Source organism: Ictidomys tridecemlineatus, chromosome 8 (genome assembly GCF_052094955.1).
Source record: "Ictidomys tridecemlineatus isolate mIctTri1 chromosome 8, mIctTri1.hap1, whole genome shotgun sequence".
NCBI lineage: Eukaryota > Metazoa > Chordata > Mammalia > Rodentia > Sciuridae > Ictidomys > Ictidomys tridecemlineatus.
The window spans coordinates 145403628-145423794 of record NC_135484.1 but is presented as its reverse complement, the minus strand read 5'-3'; the positions used below and the strand labels follow the sequence as shown (position 1 = coordinate 145423794).

The 20167-nt window shown below is 50.0% G+C and overlaps 1 protein-coding gene across 1 annotated transcript in view; it reads left to right on the top strand.

Annotated features, from left to right (window-relative positions):
* The window catches only part of Gfod1 (Gfo/Idh/MocA-like oxidoreductase domain containing 1), a 99661-nt gene extending 80002 nt beyond the window's left edge, over positions 1–19659 (top strand). Inside the window, exon 2 of the mRNA XM_005329125.5 lies at positions 13155–19659. Coding sequence (XP_005329182.1) covers positions 13155–14074 — 920 coding nt within the window. The 3' untranslated portion in view covers positions 14075–19659. The remainder of the gene's footprint in view (positions 1–13154) is intronic.
* Positions 19660–20167: the final 508 nt, after the last annotated feature.

Sequence of the window (20167 nt, the reverse complement as noted above, 5' to 3'; positions counted from 1 at the left end):
AGTCCCTGCTTAATCCATCCCTTCCAAAACGTGGGCCCTGTCTTAGTCTCTTTCTGTTGCTATAACAAAATACCTGGGTGTGGGAAATGTATAAAGAAAACAGGTTTATTTGGTTAACAAGCTGGGCTTCATATCCTGGATAGGAAGGCATGAGGTTTCATCATAGACCTCAGAATGGCACACAATTTAAAACTTATGACATATTTTCTGGAACTTTCTATTAAGTATTTTCAGACTGTGGTAGACTATGGGTAATTGAAGACAAGGTAAGTGAAGCTGTGTACTTCAGTAAGTTCTGGAGTTGCCAGACGCAAGAAATGAGAGTGGGAGGAGACTGTGTTGGGGCAGCTCGTTGGAGCTGCAGTGGTTACCAGAGGCTGTTGATCATTTTATTTTGCATCAGAGAGCTCAGAAAATTGTATGTATTCCAGAGGTCGAGAAGGTCTACTCAGCTCACTTCTCCTTTGGATTTTTTTTCCTACCCTCGTTCCTTCAAAACGTGTTGGCCCCCAAGCTGAGGGCCTGTGTGTCTGTGGTTGGGAATAGGGGCTGCCCAGAATGTTCTAGAACACAGCTTCACGACCATTCTCTGTTCACTCTTATCTCAATTTAGTAAGCAGTTAGGTCCATGCAACGTAATAAGTGTTTGTGTCCTAACAACTTTGCAGCTGCTTAGGGGGAAAAAATCACACGGATTGAGAGTAAAAAGATTCCATTTCACTGTTGAATAATAACTGTGACTTAAAATGGTACACATGTTCCTGTTAGCCACTGAACAATTTCTCAAACTTGGCATCAGGTAGAACCCTGCCTCCCTCATTTCTTTCCCACCTTGATTTTTGCCTGGTGTGTCTGTTTCTAATCACAGCAGCTGCCCAAAACTCAATGTTGAGTATCAGAAAGTTAAAATACAGTCATGGGTTGCTTAACGACTTGTTCTAAGAACTGCATCCTCAGGTGTTCTGCGTGAACGTCACCGAGTGTGTATACATAGCTGGTCTAGGTCAACTGCTCAGTTGATGCACTTGAGACACAGCCCCCCAGCCACGACGGTGCATACCTGTAATCCCAGCGATTAGGGAGCACAAGGCTGAGGATTGCAACTTCGAGGCCAGCCTCAGCAATGTAGCCAGACCCTCTCTCAAAATAAGAAATAAAAAGGGCTGGGGATGTGACTCTGGGGTAGAGTGACCCTGGGTTCCATGCCCAGTACAGAAAAAAGAAAAAAAAAATCCACATTTTCCACTCTATTCCTTCGCAGTCACATTTTACCATTTCTCGAGTTGCATTTGAAGTTGCAATGCCGCATAATCGAGATGGGCACAGATGCACAGAGCTGGTATGAGGCGCTTGCACCCTGCTTCGACCACTTTCTGGGCGAGGCCCTGGCTTCATGGTGTGGGAGTGAGGCTGGGAGGACAGAGGCTCTGCAGGTTGTTGGGAGGATTCAGGGAGATGGTTTGTGCGCTGCCTTGCCTGGTGCTTGTAAGTGCTCCAATCAATACATACGAGTCTTTATTATTTCCCCAGGGTGGGCTGTCACATCAGGGTGATGCATGACAAGGCCTTACCTGCTGCTGTCAATGAGAAGAGGGTGGCAGAGGGACGCGCCCTGCTGTCTGTGTTTGGCACACCTGTAAGGGAATCTCTGGTGCCCAAGACCTCAGCTGTCTCTCCACAGGCTTATCAAGGTCCTGCGCAAGCCTGAGGACTGAGCTTTCAGGACCCCCAGCCAGACCTGTTCCAGCCCAGTCCCCTGCAGTGCCCTCTTCCTGGGGCTCATACGGACACGTCCTCAGATGTGCAGGGAACCGTGTTGGGACTCAGTTTCCAGGGGCTGAGACCTTTCTTGTCCCGTAGCCCAGCCTCTTCTTGGGCCTCACAGTATTTTGCGGAAGAGAAAGAGCTAAACCTGAATCCCCAGCCCACTTCCTCATCTGTGAGAAGGAGCTGCAGCTGCCTGCCCTCACCAGGCCAGCCTTGGCTTTCCAGCTCGCAGCTTGGAGGGAGTGTTGGCCAACACAGACTCTCTTGCGTCCAGTTTTCTGGGAGTTTCTGCCAACTAGGTTTCTGCCTTTAAAAACTGTCGGTAGCCAGGCATGGTGGCACACGCCTGCAATCCCAGCACCTCCAGAGGCTGAGGCAGTAGGATCGCAAGTTCAAAGCCAGCCTCAGCAACTTCGCGAAACCCTGCCTCGACATAAAAAATAAAAAAGCTGGGGATGTGGCTCAGTGGCAGTGTGTCCCTGGGTTCCATCCCAGTTACACACACACACACACACACACACACACTCACACACACACACACACACACACACACACACACACACACACACACACACACCAGTCTGTATTGTTTGCAAATTGTTGCAAAAGAAAACAAAGTACTAGGACTCCCGGTGGCCAGTGCCTAGGGCCATGTGACTGGTCTCCATCCCAGGTGAACAGTGTTTCAGCCTGGAGTGGCTGGGCTTGCCAAACCCTGTCCACTTAATGCAGGCTGTTGTCACCTGGCCCTGAGGTGGAAAATTAAACACCATCCCTTTAAGAGAAGAGGACACAGGAAGTAAAAAAATCTGCTGGCTTCGGAGCTGCAGAGGGTTGGATCAGGGGTCAGGCTTCGTAAACACCTCCTCTGGTCATTCACTCCTTGTCCCCAGTTTTCGAGTTCTAAGGTTCCAAGCACTGTTGGCAGGACACGAGTATTTCCCAAGGAACCCAGGCCTGGGGAGGTTAGTAACACAGAGCTGTCCAAACAACAGCTGTGACCCGGGGCAAAGTTTGTCCCTTGGCAGGAGAGGCTTAACCGGTAGCCTTCCATGTCCAGCTGAGCTTTATTTACGAGGAGCAGCTAATGAGGTGCTCAGTTAAACTCTCAGGTGGCCTTTGCCCTACATTTGCCCTACATTTGCCCAGCCTTGCTTCCCTGGGTTCACCCCAGACAGCCGGTAATGCCAGCCCAAGCCTCTGCCAGGCCGTGAGGGGCACAGAGCGAACTTGACATTGGCTGAAGTTCTCCTGCCAGCCTCCACCTCAGCGCTCACCCAGGCCCAACCCTCGGCTGCGGCTCTGCCTGTGGTTCTCATCCATAGGGGCGTCAGGACCCGGCCCACGGGGCCCTGGCCAGGAGCGTGGATTTGAATGCAGCAGTGTTCCGCAGTGAACACTGCTGGTGAGAGGCTTATTTTCCTATAGGCTGCGCTGTGTCCTCCAGACTGTCTGCATCTTGGGAGGCTGGAGGGCCAGATATCGGCTCTGTGTCCAGATGGCTTCTGCACCAGGGCAGGCCTGGAACTGCTTAGAGTCTGTACCTCCCTCACCCCCACGCTGTCACACGCCCCTCCCTGCCTCTGGCTTGTTTTGAATTCCTGCAGCTCTCAGAGCTGAATTGTGCCTTGATTTTCGGATCTACGATTGACTCCAGTAGACGTCTGTGGCCACTTTTCATGGGTCCGGACAGTGCCGATGTGGTCCCATCCTCAAAGCAGCCATTTGAAGCAGGCATTATTATTCTGATTTTTACAGATATGGAAGCTGAGTTTCCTCAATGTTAAATGGCTCAGGTCACAGATGTTGCAAACGCAGGAATCAGAACATCAGTCCACAGCCCCGCTCCCCATTTCCCCTCCCTGTCTAATAAATCATCTGGATCCCGGGCTCCTTTATTAATAGGCACTCAGTGATTCCTCTGCACTCAAATCAATCTTTTCAGACAAGCTCCAGAAAGCTTGGAAACCTGTGCTCCCCGAGAAACATTCCAATTGCCAACAGGCAATCTACGGGGTTGATTTGAGCAGAATGGAATTTTCGGAAAGGACATGGGAGCCTCACAGACACATCCGGGGGGCTGAGGAAGTAGGCTTGGAAAACCAGAGGAACAAACAAAGGCTCGGCAGCTGGACCGGGGACCCCATCCAGCATGGTCAGAGTTGGTTCCATGGTTGGAATTGGGGATACTGGCCCTGGGTGACAGAAGCCATCATGGGCAGGGCTGCCACCCCAGCCTAGAATTTAGAAGTCACTCCCCACTGCTACCCTGACCTCCACCTTCCTCCTTGTGTACCAGGCCCAGGTGGTGTCCCTGGTTGGGCAAACCCGGGCGTGGGCCCGCCCATGCCTTTGCTACAAAGGCTGCTGGGTAAACAAGCTGCTGGCTTGGCTGCTGCAGGGGAGAGAAGCCGTTCCTCCCACCAAGACCCTCAGGAGGGGAATTTCCCCAGCCCAGCATAGCAGGGAGAGTCAGAGACAGGGCAGCTTTCCCAAGTGGCAGATGTCCACCCCCCCACTGACATACCCAGCTCCCCAACATCCCAGACACCCGTGGCTCAGTAGGATAGGGTCCCTCTCCAAGCCTCAGTGCCTTTCCCCGACTCCCCAAGCCTCGTCTGACTTGCAGGTGGAGATGCTCTGGGAACCCCATGTTGGTAGTCACCACCACTTGTCCTGGGGCAGCCTGGATGCTCACCTCTGGCTGTGGGAGGGGCCACACTGCTCTAGTTGGAGACTATAGAGAAACATGGTTCTCCTGCTGACACCCTTCCTTCCCCTCTGGCTGAAGGACGAGGCTCCCTGTGTCTGTGGGAGGAAGTGTGGAGCACTGGCTGGGTTTGGGTGGGTTTTGGCCACCCTGAGGTATTCATCCCCCGCCATGATCTGCAGTTCTGAGGCCATGTGAGTACGGCCCACAGTGACTTTCCTCCTGCTACCCCACTTTCGTGGAGGTGAAGCATGGGGCACGGCCACTGCTGCCAGTTCCTCTGGCCAAGATGGCAGGCGCCCACTTGCAGCAGGCTGGAGCCCCTGGGGGCTTCCTTTCCTCGGCTGTGTCAACCCTGTCACCACAATGGCCAGTTTCCCCAGCTACTGTCCTTCCTGATAACCATCTTTCAGTTGCTCTCTGGCTGGTTTTCTGCCCCGGATGTGGAGCAACTCGATGGCTGCTCTCCAGGGCAACAACCCTTGTGTTCCCCCGTCCAGCCCCTGGCTCTTCTTGCTCTCCACCCTTCTCGCTTCTAGAAGACTCTGCCCTCCCTCCATGGCCATCCATAGTCACTTTGCAACAATCCGGGGCTTAGGGTTTCTTAATTCTTCTGATAGCTTCGGGCTGTCCTTTGCAGGGAGCCACTCTCTAGGTGGGGCACGCCGGGTGGGGATGGTGGCACAGCTGTGCAGCCTGGACCTGCCACACAGAGCGGAGCTTGGGCAACCCCAGTCCCTGAGCCTCAGTTTCCCCATTCTGTATAAATGGTGCCCTTGTGGTGCTTAGATGAGCCTGTGGGAACCCGTGACACCTAGTGGGCATGTGACACTGTTATTCCCTGCACCTGTTCCTACTGCCTACCCTGCACCTGTTCCTACTGCCCAGGGAGCCTGGCGTCAGGGCCACAACCTCCTGGTTAACAAGAAGGTACAAAAAAGATTTTAAAACTCCAGAGTACCTCACTGAGACTTTCTTTTCGATGGAGGAAAACCGACTGAAAGATCCAGAAACAAAGGGAGGTTTGAAGGCAATGCAGACACAGGTCAGAGGCACTCTGTGTTGGCCCAGTCCTGGAGACTTCTTCGGGAAAAGCCTTTCTAAAGTTTCTAGAGCTCAGAACAAATGTGCAGGCTGGGCCAGAGTCACTGGTGGGCACGTGACTTTCGCCTTCTGGTGAGATCCCTGTGAGTAGTTCTGTGGCCTCCAAGAGGCGGCCGTCTGGGTGGGCATGATCTAATCACAAGAGGGCGTTAAGGTGGAAAGGCCTCTGGAGCTGGTGGCTCCAGGGGAGTCAGAGAGACGCCAAGTGAGAGAAGGATATGGTGTCCGCATTCTCTCGATGGCTGGAGGATGCAGGGCACAGGGCAGAGACGTGGTCGCCAGCTGGACTGGACTGTTGGTATGGAAACAGACCTCAGTCCCACAATCCCAGGGCCAACATCCTGAATGCGCGTGGAAGCAGATTCTTCTCCGGAATGGCTGTCTGAAACCCTAATCAGAGACCCAGCTGAGCCCCCTGGACTTCTGACCTAGTGACCTGACAGATAGCGAGCAGGTGTTGTATGAAGCTGCTGCGTGAATTGTGGTAGTTGAATGTGGTGGCACGAGAGAACTGCCACCCACACACTGGTGCACCTGCCGTCTGACCACAGAGGCACCACACAGCTCGGCCGATGACTGCCTGGCTAGTTTCCTTCTCTGGAGAAGAAACCCAACATTTCTCTTTCTTGTTATGATAGTCCCTTCCTGTGATCTCATCCAGCTGTATCATACCTGTTTTGAGAAGCTTGTTTTCTTGGTGGCTCTGGTTCTGCATTTCACCCCTGGTACCCTCCTCTCCTGCCTGGGGTGGCTACTTTCTGCAGAGAAAGGGAGACTTCCTTAGGAGGCTCTAGCTATGTCCCTTGGATCCAGTTGGTGCCCTTTGGCCTGACCAGGTGTGGAATGGCCGTATGGGCTCAAGAGTGTCCACACCAGGCTGCCCCCCAGCGTAATGACCACTGAAGTACAGTGGGGATTATTTGGCTATTTGAGACCAAAGCAGCAGGACTCAACTTTTGGAGTTCACAGTCCTCTGACCTCCTGCCATCTCAATGCCCCCTCCACTCCAGTCAGTGTGTGCCACCAACAGGCAGGGAAGGTGGCCCAGGCCCACCCACCTGGGGAGCTGGCCCCTAGCCTGCAGGGCTCTGCCTCCTGCATATTATCTGTCTGCTGATGCTGAATTGCTTTCCTCTGTCTCTCCTGGGATGGTAAAAAGTAGTTTTCCTTGTCTCTCCTGGGAATGCCCAGTGAGAAGCAGCTGGCCAGGGGCTCCCCAACATCTTATCTTCACCCCAGTCTCATCCAGAACCTGCAGTGATGGAGATGTGCGGGATCCCCTGGCCCTGTCCCTCTTAGGGATGTGAGAGACTCGGCGGCTAGGTGACACTAATGCAGAGGAGGCAGATTGAGAAAATCCCAGAACGATGTGGGCTCTTGTGCAGAAAGAGGGCTTGGCCAACAAACAGGCTTGCATGGAGGCAGGGGGCGGGAGAGGAGCTGCTCTGAGGTGGGTTCCAGGTAGGAAGCCCTTGGCCATCATTCAGTTCAGCCTCAAGCCCCCACTGCCAGCTGGGCTGCTTCCTTTCAGAGTCCATTGATGACATGGGGCCTTGACAAAGGAGTCGAATGTGGGTCACCCTGACCCATTTCCATCTCAAGTTCAAAATTAGGATGGAAACTTAAGATGTTCTGGGCCTTCAGCTGTCCCCCAGCTGAGCAGCCCCACCCGTCTGCCCTGGTTTCTGCTGCTGGCAGCAGCCACTCACTGGGCTGTCCCCAGCCCTCCTGTGCCGTGAGCTGAGACGCTGCACCTGTGAGAACTGGCAGGGGTGGCGGCATGTCTCAGGGTGACATGGGCGCTAGATACACCTAAGACAGGGTGGGCAGATGGCAGAGGCCAGGCTGGCTCCAAAGCCTGACAATCCAGGTTCAATCTCGGCTGCACTGAGGAGGAGCTGGGCCAGATGCTCTCCTTCTCAGAGGCTCAGTTCCCATCTCTGGAAGGTGGGGACAGTCATAGTGCCAGCTCATATGGGTTATGTTGACTGAAAAATGCAAATGCGTGGGAGACACTCGCCCCTCCCCCTTGCATAAAGTGCTCAATAAGCGGCGGCAGTTGCTACCGTGTGTCGTCATTACTCTGCGCAGATCAGACTAATGGTTTGAGCTGGGGAGTTGTAATTGTCAGGAACTCTCGTGGGGATTAAAGATTGGGGATTTCATCTCTGTGTGGGGCTCTTCTCCAGCTTACACTTCTCCAGCTTACAGCTTACACGCTGCCGGGGCAGCGTGGGAGTAGATGAGTCATCTCTGCTTACAATGAGGCCACTCTCTTGCACTTTGTAAGTGGAAAAAAGGAAGTGGTGTGTGTGCACCTGTGTTGGAGCAAGGACAGGAGATAGAGTTGGACTACACAGAGTGTTGTCGTGAGCCAGTGAAGCCGATGGAAGGTCCCAGGTCTCTGGGTGCTGGGTGGAGAGATCACAAGTAACCCTGGCTGTTCACATACAGTGCCTAGTTCTGCTAAATCCAGATGTTGGTCTTTGATGTGCTTCTTACTCTTCTGAGCTCCAGATCTGCTTAATCTTTGTTTGAATGCTAGATTCTCAAGAATCCAATGGCCCTTTTCCTCAGAAAATTGCACATCAGGACAGACACGATCTTTGTGAACAGTCCAGTTGTAGAGATTTCTCAGATCCCACTTTCTAAACGGAGCAACATCTGAAGGATGACTTGAACATCTGATAAACAGGCGAACTCCTGCACATGCTTCAGAACCCTGCTGACATGTCATCTATCCAGTAGAGCTGCTTTCCTGGTCCAAATCAGCTGAGCAGCCCACCTTCTCATGGCTCCTCTGTCTCTTAGATTTGCAGCCTGTATTTTCCCACTTCCTGGTTCTTCTTCTCTACTAGGTTATGGCTCCCAATCAGCTTTCCTCTTCATTCGCTGGTCCCAGTGCCAGGAACGCTGAAGGAACAGGTATCAGATATCGTGAAGATAATGAGTTTCCCGCTTGAAATGCGGAGCAAGACGTCTCTCTGCAAATTGTAGGGGAACTTGGGAAGCCCTGCTGATGGGATTTCTTTGGAGGGCTCTGCCTGTATGCTGGGACAGTTGCAAGCTGGTCTGGAGGACCAGTATCTGTGTTGGCTTCCACAAGATAAGGGGCTGTCAACACAAGTGGAATAATCAGGAGGAACTGGTGGGAAAGTAGCATTGGCCTCAGAGATTTCCAGCGTGATTAGATAAGGGAGTATGTAATTGGAAATGTGCTGGCAGGGAGACCTGCTTTGAAGTTCCAGGCTGATTATGTTAGGGAATAGGTCCAGTATCTGGGTTGCAAGCGCCTCCCTGATCAGCACAGAGCACCTGCTCTGTGGGAGAGCAGAGAGCCTGTGTCTTTGTCTAGAGGTATCAATGAGAAACCCCTTGCCCAAGCTCCCAGGGGGCAACATTTGCATCAAGAGATGCACAGATGTGAGCCAGGACCCACCTCTGACTTGCAGAGCCTGAGCTCAGAGAGTGAAGGGGCAGCCGATTGCAGGTGGCATTTGGTGTCTTCTCTCTAGCACGCACGCTCAAGAGGGCCATGGGTACTTCAGCTCAGTTACAGAAAGCATGCTCTGTAGCTTGGAGGAAGCCAAGTGCCCCTATCCCCCGGGAGGGCAGTGCAGTTACTTCGGAAATTACTGAATTTAAGCGCTTCTGACAGAGGGTAGGCACCCTGCTTTGCTGGGAGAACTTGCACCTTCTGAGGGCTCCCTGTCAGTCTCCCACTGTTCCAACCTCAGCTCCGTGAATCGATGGGAAGTTATCTGTCTCTATTTGATGGCACATAGCTCTTACTTTATTTGTTGAAGAAGGAGTCTTGTCTTGAAAAATCAGGTTGGTTCAAGTCCAAAGCTCCCCCAAAGACCTGACTTCAGCCCTCTTTCCTCCTACAAAGGGGTCATGGTCTACACAGAGGAGGGCTAGCAGGGCTCCTCAGAAGATCCAGGGCAGTCCCTGTGTGTCTTGCCACCACTCACGGCCACCTCCAAGACATCCATTTTTGGACACAGGGACAGACCCCCAAGGGAGCAAGCTGAGCCTGGAGTGTGCGATCTGGGTGGAAGCAGCCAGGGATGGCCACTTGTCACCAGCATGCCCGATATCACTGACTGCAGAGGGCTTAGCTGAACTGCCCTGCTCGGAAGCCATCAGGCCTTGGCAAAACACAAAACACGTTTTCCAGGCACTTCTTGTTTTCCCAGCACTGACTGTATTCGGAGTGAAATGGAATCCATCTGTTTCAAGTGCTTTTGCTGAATTCTGTGCAGCGTGATTTTCTGTAAGAGTGTCTGAAGGCCTGAAGGTTTTAATCTTTTGTCTTGGAAGGAGGGCACCACATTTGGCTACAAGACAGTGTAAATGGAAACCTAAAGCACCATGTCTGGTGTGGTTCTCTGTGAGGCGTATGGATGCAGGGATGGCCTTCCTGTCCCTTTGCTAAAGTTCACTGGGAGTGAGGAAGTGGACTGTCCCCTGGGCTATGCAAGGTGAGACCAGGGCAGTCTTTTCCCCCCTCATAAAGAGGTTCTGAGCAATTGGAGCCGGAGAGTAGGTAACAGAGCCTGAGCCACTGAAGCTAACAAAGTTCAGGTCCATAAGAACTGGAGCTGCCCGTCCATCAGAGACTCTCCAGGGTCTTTTTGCTGTCACTGCGAGTGCTGTCCTTCAAAGGCCCCATCTCACCAGTTAAGATTAAAAAAAAGATAATTAGTCTTTTTTTTTTTAACATTAGAAACTATGGGATAATGTTGGTGCTGGGGATGTCGCTCAGTGGTAAAGCACCTGCTAGCTTGCACAAGGCCCGGGCTTCCTTCCCCAGCTCCAAAAATAAAAGAGAAAGAAAAATCACTCATCGTCCTACTGATCAGCATTCACCACTCCAAGCACTGAGGTATTCCTTTCCGTGGTTTCTCCTTCTGTCTCTTTAAAGCAAATTGAGATCGTAGTAGTTTATGAATAGAGCCTTTTCCAGGACCGTGACATCACAGTCATCTTGCTGGCCCCTGGACAGTCTTCCTAGGCATCAGATTCTGTGACTGCACAGTATTCTATTATATGGCTGGTCTCCAGTTTTCCTACCCATTCTTGGGCAGTTGCAGTGTTCCTAGATTGTCACTTAAGTAACACAGTGAACAGCATCTTTGGGCACAAAGCTGAGATGGATTCCTAGATATTCCTTCCAATTGTTGAGACTTCTGTATGTGAAGGTGTTACCAAGACCCGTCTATAAAGCATGGTTGTCATAAAAGATGGCAGGCAGAGAGGTGGGGTCAGGTGACAACATTTGCTGTGTCTCGGCCCCATTCAGGACATGCTGTTAGGATTGTGAGCATAGGAAAGACTTCATGAATGACAGACCTGGTCTTTATCCTTGAGGACCCTACTGGATAGTCTGAAACCACAATATATAACAATAGTCCAAGGAGAGGGGGTTCCCGTATTCATGGGAATCCAGGCACAAATTTCAGGATGAAGCAGAATTTGTGTGATCCTCTTGCATTTTCTGGAACTTTCAGCAGAATCATTTCATCTATAGAGTGGCCAATAATTACCCATTCAATGATTGTTAGGAGTGAATATTCAGAGGAAGGTGAATGTTTTCTTCTACTTATCCTTTTCTCCTTTTGTTATTTTATAGTTTTTTATAATAGAAAAAGTAAACTTCTTTGAGTGTCATTCATATGACCAGTAAACTGAGGAGATGGCAGTCAGGTACTGGTCAGGGTGTAGCAGAGGCCGGAGTCTACACCCAACAGGTGTGAGGCAGGGATTGGCAGAATTTTTACCTGCCCCTTCAGTGACCTACCAATCTGTTTACATATAACTCTGACCTGGCAACATGAGCTTAATGCCTACAAGATCATATTTGCTGGAACATTCTGTCATGCAGGTACATGGCACTTCCAGTGGTTCAGTCACTGCCAGTGCTTCAGTGTGCACCTGGCTGCTAGGAGTTAAAAGGGTATTTGATCACTCTGCAGGCTCCAGACTTCCACTTGGGGCCAGAACTAGGTGTGCATGTGGAAGTTGGTGACTATCGTTTGTACGCCTTTTCTCCCCTTTGCCCCATCACTTCTGCTGTTCAGCTGATTCTTCCTTGGAGAAAATGAGAGTGCCAAGTGCCACTTGTCGTGGTGGCCTTGTCGTGGCGCCCCCTACTGGTCAGACACCTGTAATTGCAGGACTTGGGCAAAACCCCATCTCAGCTCAATTTGTTCCAAGAGCTTATCAATTTTTGTCAATCAAATGTTCAGTTAGGACAGGTAGGACTGGGGGATGTGTCTCATTACCCCAATTTCTTTGGGGCCCTTTCCTCATCTGTGGCTGGAGTGCCTGGGTCTCCATCTGAAGGTCTAATGACAGCACTACCAAGAACTGCTCCAGGCAGGCAACACACCTTGACCCTGTCCGGAGCCCCCACGTCCTCTCACCTGGCATCCGTCTTATCTGGCTTGCTAGCACCTGTACAGTTTTCTGCTGTGTTCCAGTTGGCTGTTTCCCCAGGCTAGCAGGGTTGTTTTTCTTCTTCCCTGACTCTGCTTCTGCAGAATAAATCCCTTTCTCATTCCCTGTCACTCTGCTTTCCTTTGATCCTTTGTTTTCTCCAGACCCAGAACCACTTAGTCTCCTAAAGGGCTCAGAGAGGCATCTTGCAGCTCCCGGTAATTTATAAACCCATGATAGACATCACACAAGACTAATTCTTATTTGGCCAGCACTCTGCTGGCCAAAAGCAACAAACTCCACCCTGAGGCAGATGGGGGTAGGGGAGGAACCAGGCACTGCCCACCCCAGATGTAATGAATATGTGTTCTTTATGGGACTAGAAAAACACTAAACAAACATCTGTGACCAGGGCCAGTCTTAATCCAGAATGCAAAATAAACAAGATAACATTCTAGATACCATCCTGGGGGACTTGGGTGGGGAGAGGGGGAGACAGTATCCAAAGCTTACACCTTCACAGGGTGTCAATCACATTCCCTGGGCTAGGATTTGCTTATATCCTGTTTCTATCCAGATTATATTCTATGTAGGATTTTTAAATTAATATATTATTTTTAGTAAAAATTATTGTAAAGCATTTCATAGTTTAGCAAAATATTTTGTATATGTACTAATACAACAATAATTTATAGGTAAATATTAAAATATAAATTAATATATTTTATACATGTAAAATGCATATATATTTATATAAATATTAGAGCATTTTATGCCAGACATTTAAAATATTTCTAAAAATACAGGCTAAATAAATACATTAAAATAAAACTTACTATTTAAGTCAATACCATGGCTTTATATTAAAATTAAATACTTTAATATTGAAACCCTGTCTCAAAGAGCTGGGGATGTGGCTCAGTGGTAAAGTGTCCCAGGGTTCAATCCCTAATACTCCCCAAATTAATATTGAAATATGTAGGATGTATTTTTTATATAAATGAAAGGTGTTAGAAAATAACCCAGCAGGGGGCGCTCTGCTCAGGTGTGGTTCCGGTCCCAGCGGCCACAGCGCCCCCTACCGCTTACTCCACCGTGAACACTGACCGGCTGTTCTTGCTCCCGCCCGCAGGCATCGGCAAGAATGTCATCTGCGACCGCACAGCCACGCCGCTGGATGCCTTCCGCATGATGTCAGCCGCACATTACTACCCCAAGCTCATGAGCATCATGGGCAACGTGCTGCGCTTCCTGCCGGCCTTCGTGCGCATGAAGCAGCTGATCGAGGAGGGCTACGTGGGCGAGCTGCTGGTGTGCGAGGTGCAGGTGCACAGCGGCAGCCTGCTGGGCAAGAAGTACAACTGGAGCTGCGACGACCTGATGGGCGGCGGTGGCCTGCACTCGGTGGGCACCTACATCATTGACCTGCTCACCTTCCTCACCGGCCAGAAAGCCGTCAAGGTCCACGGGCTGCTCAAGACCTTTGTCAAGCAGACAGACCACATCAAGGGCATCCGCCAGATCACCAGTGACGACTTCTGCACCTTCCAGATGGTGCTGGAGGGCGGGGTGTGCTGCACCGTCACCCTCAACTTCAATGTGCCCGGCGAGTTCAAGCAGGATGTGACTGTGGTGGGCTCGGCCGGGCGCCTGCTGGCGGTGGGCACCGACCTGTACGGGCAGCGCAACAGTGCCCCCGAGCAGGAGCTGCTGCTGCAGGATGCCACGCCCGTGAGCAACTCCCTGCTGCCCGAGAAGGCCTTCAGCGACATCCCCTCGCCCTACCTTCGTGGCACCATGAAGATGATGCAGGCGGTGCGCCAGGCCTTCCAGGACCAGGACGACCGGCGCACGTGGGACGGGCGGCCTCTCACCATGGCCGCCACCTTCGACGACTGCCTGTACGCGCTGTGTGTGGTGGACACCATCAAGAGGTCCAGCCAGACCGGCGAGTGGCAGAACATTGCCATCATGACCGAGGAGCCGGAGCTGAGTCCCGCCTACCTGATCAGCGAGGCCATGCGCCGCAGCCGGATGTCCCTTTACTGTTAGCACAGACTGAGGACCTGCGGGACTTAGACCTTCTGTGCGAGGGGCCCAGAGAAGGGGAAACACGTAGGGGTGAGAGGGTGGTGGTCTTGGGGATCGTGGGAGTTGGGGATAGAACACGGGTAGATGGTATCTGAGAAGGTGAACCCCAGCCCAGGTAAGGGCCCCAATAAAGAGTGTCGGTGGGCTGAGCTCACGGCCAGGGCATAGGCAGAAGGGCCTGCCATCCTCCACGCGTCTTTTGCCAGGTTTTGCATGAGAGGGAGGAGGCTCGCTGCCTCTGCTGCCCTTCACTGAGAAGCTAGGAGGGGTTGCTTCCCTCCCTACCTCATCCACCCCACACCTTGGCCTCCTTTGCAAGCCAAATGGCCCTGCATCAGGGGGCAAGGCCATGGGAGCCAGGCTCCCCCGACACCTGCCACTGGCAGGAGATGGCACATCATCTCATGTCCTCAGAAGCCTAACAGTCTAGGGAGAGATGGAAGTGGGTTGGGTTAGTGGGGCACTTTTTAGTCTACTTGAAGTGTCCGAAGGGAAACTCCTTAGAAGCAAAGGGTTTAGCTTCTTTGATTGATCTTCCTCATGGGGAGTCCTAGGGCGTGACTGGTTCCTTATCCTTCTCCCTGTGGGGTAAGGAAGCACTGTCCCTTGGCTGACGTTGGAAAGATCAGGAATGGCAGCAGAGAGCAGGGTTCCCTTAAGCTGAGAGGGGTGAGCAAGAACACACACTGCATGGGAACAGGTGAGGCAGAGGGTAAACCCTCCCTCTGAGCTTGTCAACAATGCAAAAACTGCTTTACAACCTTTCCAGGCAGGGCGGATTGAGTGAGAGCCATTCAGACAACGCGCGCCAAGTGGGGGTCTGACTGCAGGTTCCCACGCTGCCCTCTGGAGCTGGGTCAGCCACTGTGCCCCAGTGTTGCAATGTGAGTCCCCAAACAGGGAAAATGAGCATAGCCCTGGAGTTGCTTGGGCTCCAACACCAAGCTGGGCTTCCCAGCTTGGTAGATTGAAAAGGGAAGCCTTCAGTTCCACTCAGAATTCTCTTAAGATGAGAAGCCAAGGCTCTTTCCCTTAGCTTTGGCTTCTAGAATTCTGACACCTGAAAACTACTGAATAGTTATCAAAAAAGATAGCAAGGAACATGATTTTCAGTGTTTCTAGAATGGGGGTTTGGAGGCCTCGGAGGGCTGTATGTCAGGGCGGATCAGGCTGAAGGTGGAAAATCTACTTGCCCCCTGGCTCTCTTGTATTTTCATCCACTTTTCCAGCTTCCATTAGTGACAGCCAACAGTAAGCTCAAGAGTGGGCAGTGCCAAAAGGGAACGGCTCGTCACATGGGCCCATACACTCATTTGTAAATACTTACTATCATCAAATGTCCCCCAAATCAGTTTTTTAAAATTCAGGTCTGATCTTGAAAGAAAGACCAAGTCAAGTACATTTTGAAATGTGGAATTATTGTTGTCTTTGCTAACTTTTCACCCACACCCCCATCCCATAATACATTTGTGAGGCTGGGTGTGGGGACTAGTCCTCGTGAGGCTACGTAGCTTTTGTTCACAGGTTTCTGAAGTCAAACAGGTGTCTTGGGCATACAGCCGGGGTGAAGACTTCCTTTCAGATTACCAGCAACAGAACTAGAAGGGAATTAAAGGCCCTGGAGGCCACTCCCAGCCTCTAAATGGGCAACATTTGAAAAGGAACAGTCCCAATAGAGGGTCCTCCATCCTCCTCCCTGGAGTCGATACACTGCAAAGCCCCCAGGCTGATCCTACTCACAGGAATAGTCCTTGATGTATCTAAGCACCAGGGAAATGTTCATCTTCTAGGACAAAAGAGTAAATCTTGCTTTTCTTGGAAGAATCACCCTGTTCCCTGGGCCCCTATACAACATGGTGGGGTTAGTTAGCAGAAATTCCATGACATGGTTATGTTCCCTGATAGGTTGACTCACTTCAAAATTGGGAGATGTGCTAGTTGGAGCAAAGGGCCCCATTTCTGGACTATTTGGGTTTCTGTTCTAAATTGCCCTCTGGAGAAGTAGTTTTTGTGAAAACTGTAGAAAGAAGTTGGTTTTGTTTTTTTTTTTTTTCCCTAGCTTGCCTGAAAGGCTGTGATTAAGGATGAAGGGAAATAAAACTAGGTGACTCCACAGGTTTCATTTTTCTACATCATTTGTAGTCTAGGTAGATATTCTTGGAGTTTCCATTTTGTCTTTCTGTACTTAACCATAACACTGTAGAGATTCCCCCTACCCCCACACAAAGGCCTCTGAGCTCTGTGATAAACACAAATTCTTGTTTGAGGCCAGGGGATATAAAAGGCATATACTTTAAAAGAAGCATGAAAAATATTTTTAGTAAGTGTACTCAAATTTTATCTACTGAAATGCATGTAGTAGGTTGAAACAGAAACAAGAGGAAGGAAATACCTAGGTAGCTCATATTTTAGTACAAAAATGACAGCAAATGAGTTTAAGATACTTTAGTGTTCCTTCTGCACTTGTCCTACCACATGCAAAGACTGGTGGGAAGCAGCAAGGTGAGACTGGAATTCCTGAGGACTCTGTTTCAGCTTGGCACCCTCAGGTGTCTGGGTACCATCTGCTGACTTTGATCTAGGACTAATTCCCAATAATAACCCAGCCCATTTCTTTAATGTGTTTCAAGGGCCTGCTGTAACAGAGGCAGCCCTTTAAGGTCTACACGTTCAGTTTCCCCTTGACTGTCTGGCACCCTTCGTTGTGTAGATGCCTCTACAAAAGTCCTAAATTCCAAATTCTCAGAGAAGATGCAGGTCAGGGTTCTTTTCAGGCAGGCACAGTGTTAAGGGAATTGCCCTGGGCTTATTTGGAAACTTTGGAGGCTGGATCACTGTTTCTCCAAGACTTCTCCCCTTGCTGGGAAGATTGCATCACGGGGCACCTCAGATCTAGTGTGGCCTACCTGGCAGCAGATACAGTGTGCAGAGCATCTCATTCAGTCCATAAGAACAGCTCTACTGGGTGTTTTCATCCCTTTTGCACACTAGAAAGCAACTGTCCAAAAATCAGCCAGAAAGCAGAAGTGAACTCACCGGAATTTACCACCTTTTTCTCCAAGCCCAGTTCTGTTTCTGCCCTTCAAGCCCTGGAGAGGGGCTGCCCTCCCCCTGTGCTGAGTGGACTCCAGTGAGACCTGGAGTCTACTTCTCAGCTGAGGCTCCCTCTTGTCGAGCAGGATTCAACATTTGGTGTTTTGCCAGAAAGTTCGTTATTAGAGCTGCAAATAGAAATGATCAATTTTTCTTTTCCTCCCCAAATGGAAATAGCACTCAACTTCTTTTAAAACGAACTTCCTAATTTTATCTTTGGTTGTAGTACCAAAAAACTTAGACAAACCAGAGTTGGAGATTTTCAAAACATTGTTGGCTGACTATCAGAGATGACCTTAGATTTTGCTTTGGGGGGGCCTGAGTATAATATAGGAAAATATCTTTTCTCAGGGAGTGGGGCTTTCCGGGTTGACTTCTTGTGACTGGGATTAGAGCCGTGCATTTGTACATTTGTATTCTTTTACTCTCTCCATCTTGTCTTATAGTTGCAGCTCTTGGATTTGACCTGTGATTATAGATGGGGCTTCTGATCTGATCTCTTTTCTTTTGATGGGCATAGGAGGAAATCAGCTTTGCTGATGATATCCTGGGGACAAAGTAAATCCAGTTCATGGGAAGGGACTTCAACATCTAATACATTTAGTCCCTCATCTTGTGTCCCAGAGAGGGTAAAGGGTGGCTGACGTCACCCCAGCCCAGTTTCCTGACTCTGAGTCTCACCCTGCCTCACACAGCACCCTCAGAGATTTGGACTGGGAATGGTGGCTAAGGGAGGGGTAGTGACTGCTCTGAGGTTCCCTATTTGGTAGAGAGGTTGGGACTGACTGCATTGAACTGCATTCCCTGAGCTCTTACAGGTAAATTCATTTTTCATGAACTCAGTTATATCTCAAATATACTCAGAAAATTAGCTTTAAAAAATTTTTCCATTGTAATTGTAATGTGAATAATCTCTAATTGGCGTTTTCTTTGGCAAGGATAGGGGACATTCACCTTTGGGGTTTCCTGAGGCTTGCTTGGACTAGCTCAGGATTCTTTCTCCACTCAGTGCCTGTAAAGCCCTGGAGTTGACAGGGCAGAAGTCATGACATTGAGTAGCTTGTGGAGTGAGGGGGGATCAACTGTCAGAACTCCACATTTCAATTCCTTTTTGGGGAGAGGAAGGAGGGTGATGAAAGATAAGTCATATGTATTTGCATTGTGAGCCCAGAGTCTCCACCAGTGGGGACAGTCCAGATGGACTGGGGTTTCTGGGACTTCCCTACAGAGGAATTGAGACCTCCCGTGCTTCTCTAAGTAAATGATGGGTTTGCTGTTCCCATTGGAATCTGGCTGTAAAGCCAGTGCCACAGCTGAGTGAGCACGATCACATCAGTTAGGAGTGGAAAGTAGTAGCCTGCTGACATTTCCCCCCCCCCTCCCCAAGCTTATCTGCTAGAGCCCTTGAGGCAGGCCGAAGAGGCTGGCTCTCCTTCAGGCTCCTAAGGTGTTGCATTATTGAAAACTCTGGAATCTGCTACAGTCCTCTCTGTTTCCACCAGCAGTGAATAGAATAACAAAAAGAACCTGCTGAATGCAATGGCCTGATGCTTTGTGCAGCCATCCGAGCTCACCTGGGCAGGTGTTGGCAGGAAGTACACAGAGCCATGGAGTCTTGATGTCTCTGTCTCTCCCCTTCTCTGTCCAGTTCTTGCTGTCCTCTGCAGCCACCTCAAGGGCTAAATCATTGAATGAGCCCCTTGGTTCCTCCTCATAAACGCAGTAATTTATTTGTGATGCCGAGTCTAATCCCAGGTTAAGAAACAAAAGCTTGTGATCTGACCTGCTCCTTATTCTGCCCTGTGCCTTGTCCAGGGGTGGGAGAAGTTTCTAGCAATTTTGACTCTCTGTTTGCTGCCTGGTGCTTTTCATTTGTTTTGTGTGTATGTGTTTTTGTGTTTTTTTCACCAAAATTGCATTGGTTGGGTCGTCATTGTCAAGTATGTATTTATTGTGTTTTACAAACATGAGTATATATGTATGTATATGTATAAAAGCAAACTTATATATAAAAAGTCAAGGCATGTATACTAGATATTTTAAAGAGTTATTTATCAAGGGGAAAAGATGTGTGTTATAAACAGAGTCTATATTTTATATATAATGTAGATAGCAAAAATAGCTTATAAATTATAGAAGGTTTTGGTTTTTCTTTTTTATTATTAAAGCAAAAAAAGAAAAGGACAATGAATGCAACTGTTCCTAGTGTTTTAAAAGACAAACTACTGTGGGAGTTGGGAGGCAGTCTTCCCTGCTGGGCCTTCCAGCAGGTTCGGTGGCCATTACCCTGGCCCACCCAGCAGATCCCCGTTACTGCTTACAAGATGCTGGGGCCAGGGGGTCACATCCCTGTGCCTGCTCGCCTGTGTGGCTCCAAACGCGGCCCCTCGCTCTTCTCCACAATTTGCATTGGTGGGAAAAGAATACAAGGGGCAAATAAAGATTTAAAAGCAGCAGCAGTTCCAGTTCTTTCTCGTTTTCTAAGCTCAGGTGCTCATAATTTAGGTACCTGCAGAATCTGTGGGATGTGAAGCATGAATGGGTGTGTCAGAGGGGTGTGTGTGCTGGAGGCGGCTCCCGTGTATCAGCACCCAGGAAGCTGAACCAGGGGTCAACTCACCTTCCACTTCCTTCCAGGAATCATTGGATGTGAGAGTAGGAGGCACTTCACAGCCAGCTGCTTCAAACCCTCACTTTGGAAAAGTGGAAATGGAGAGGAGAGAAGCTCCCTAGAGCCTCTTGGGGTGTGTGTGTGTGTGTGTGTGTGTGTGTGTGTGTGTGTGTGTGTGTGTGTGTGTACATGCGTGTATGTGTTCATGCGTGGGTCAAAAGCTAGACCAGGGAGGAGGGTGGCGACGCAGTTTTAGATTGGGAGAATAAATTTGAAATTTGCTTGTCATTTTAATATTACACCCTAAGTTCCCACAACCAAGCTCTGAAGACACGACAGGTTCACTCGAT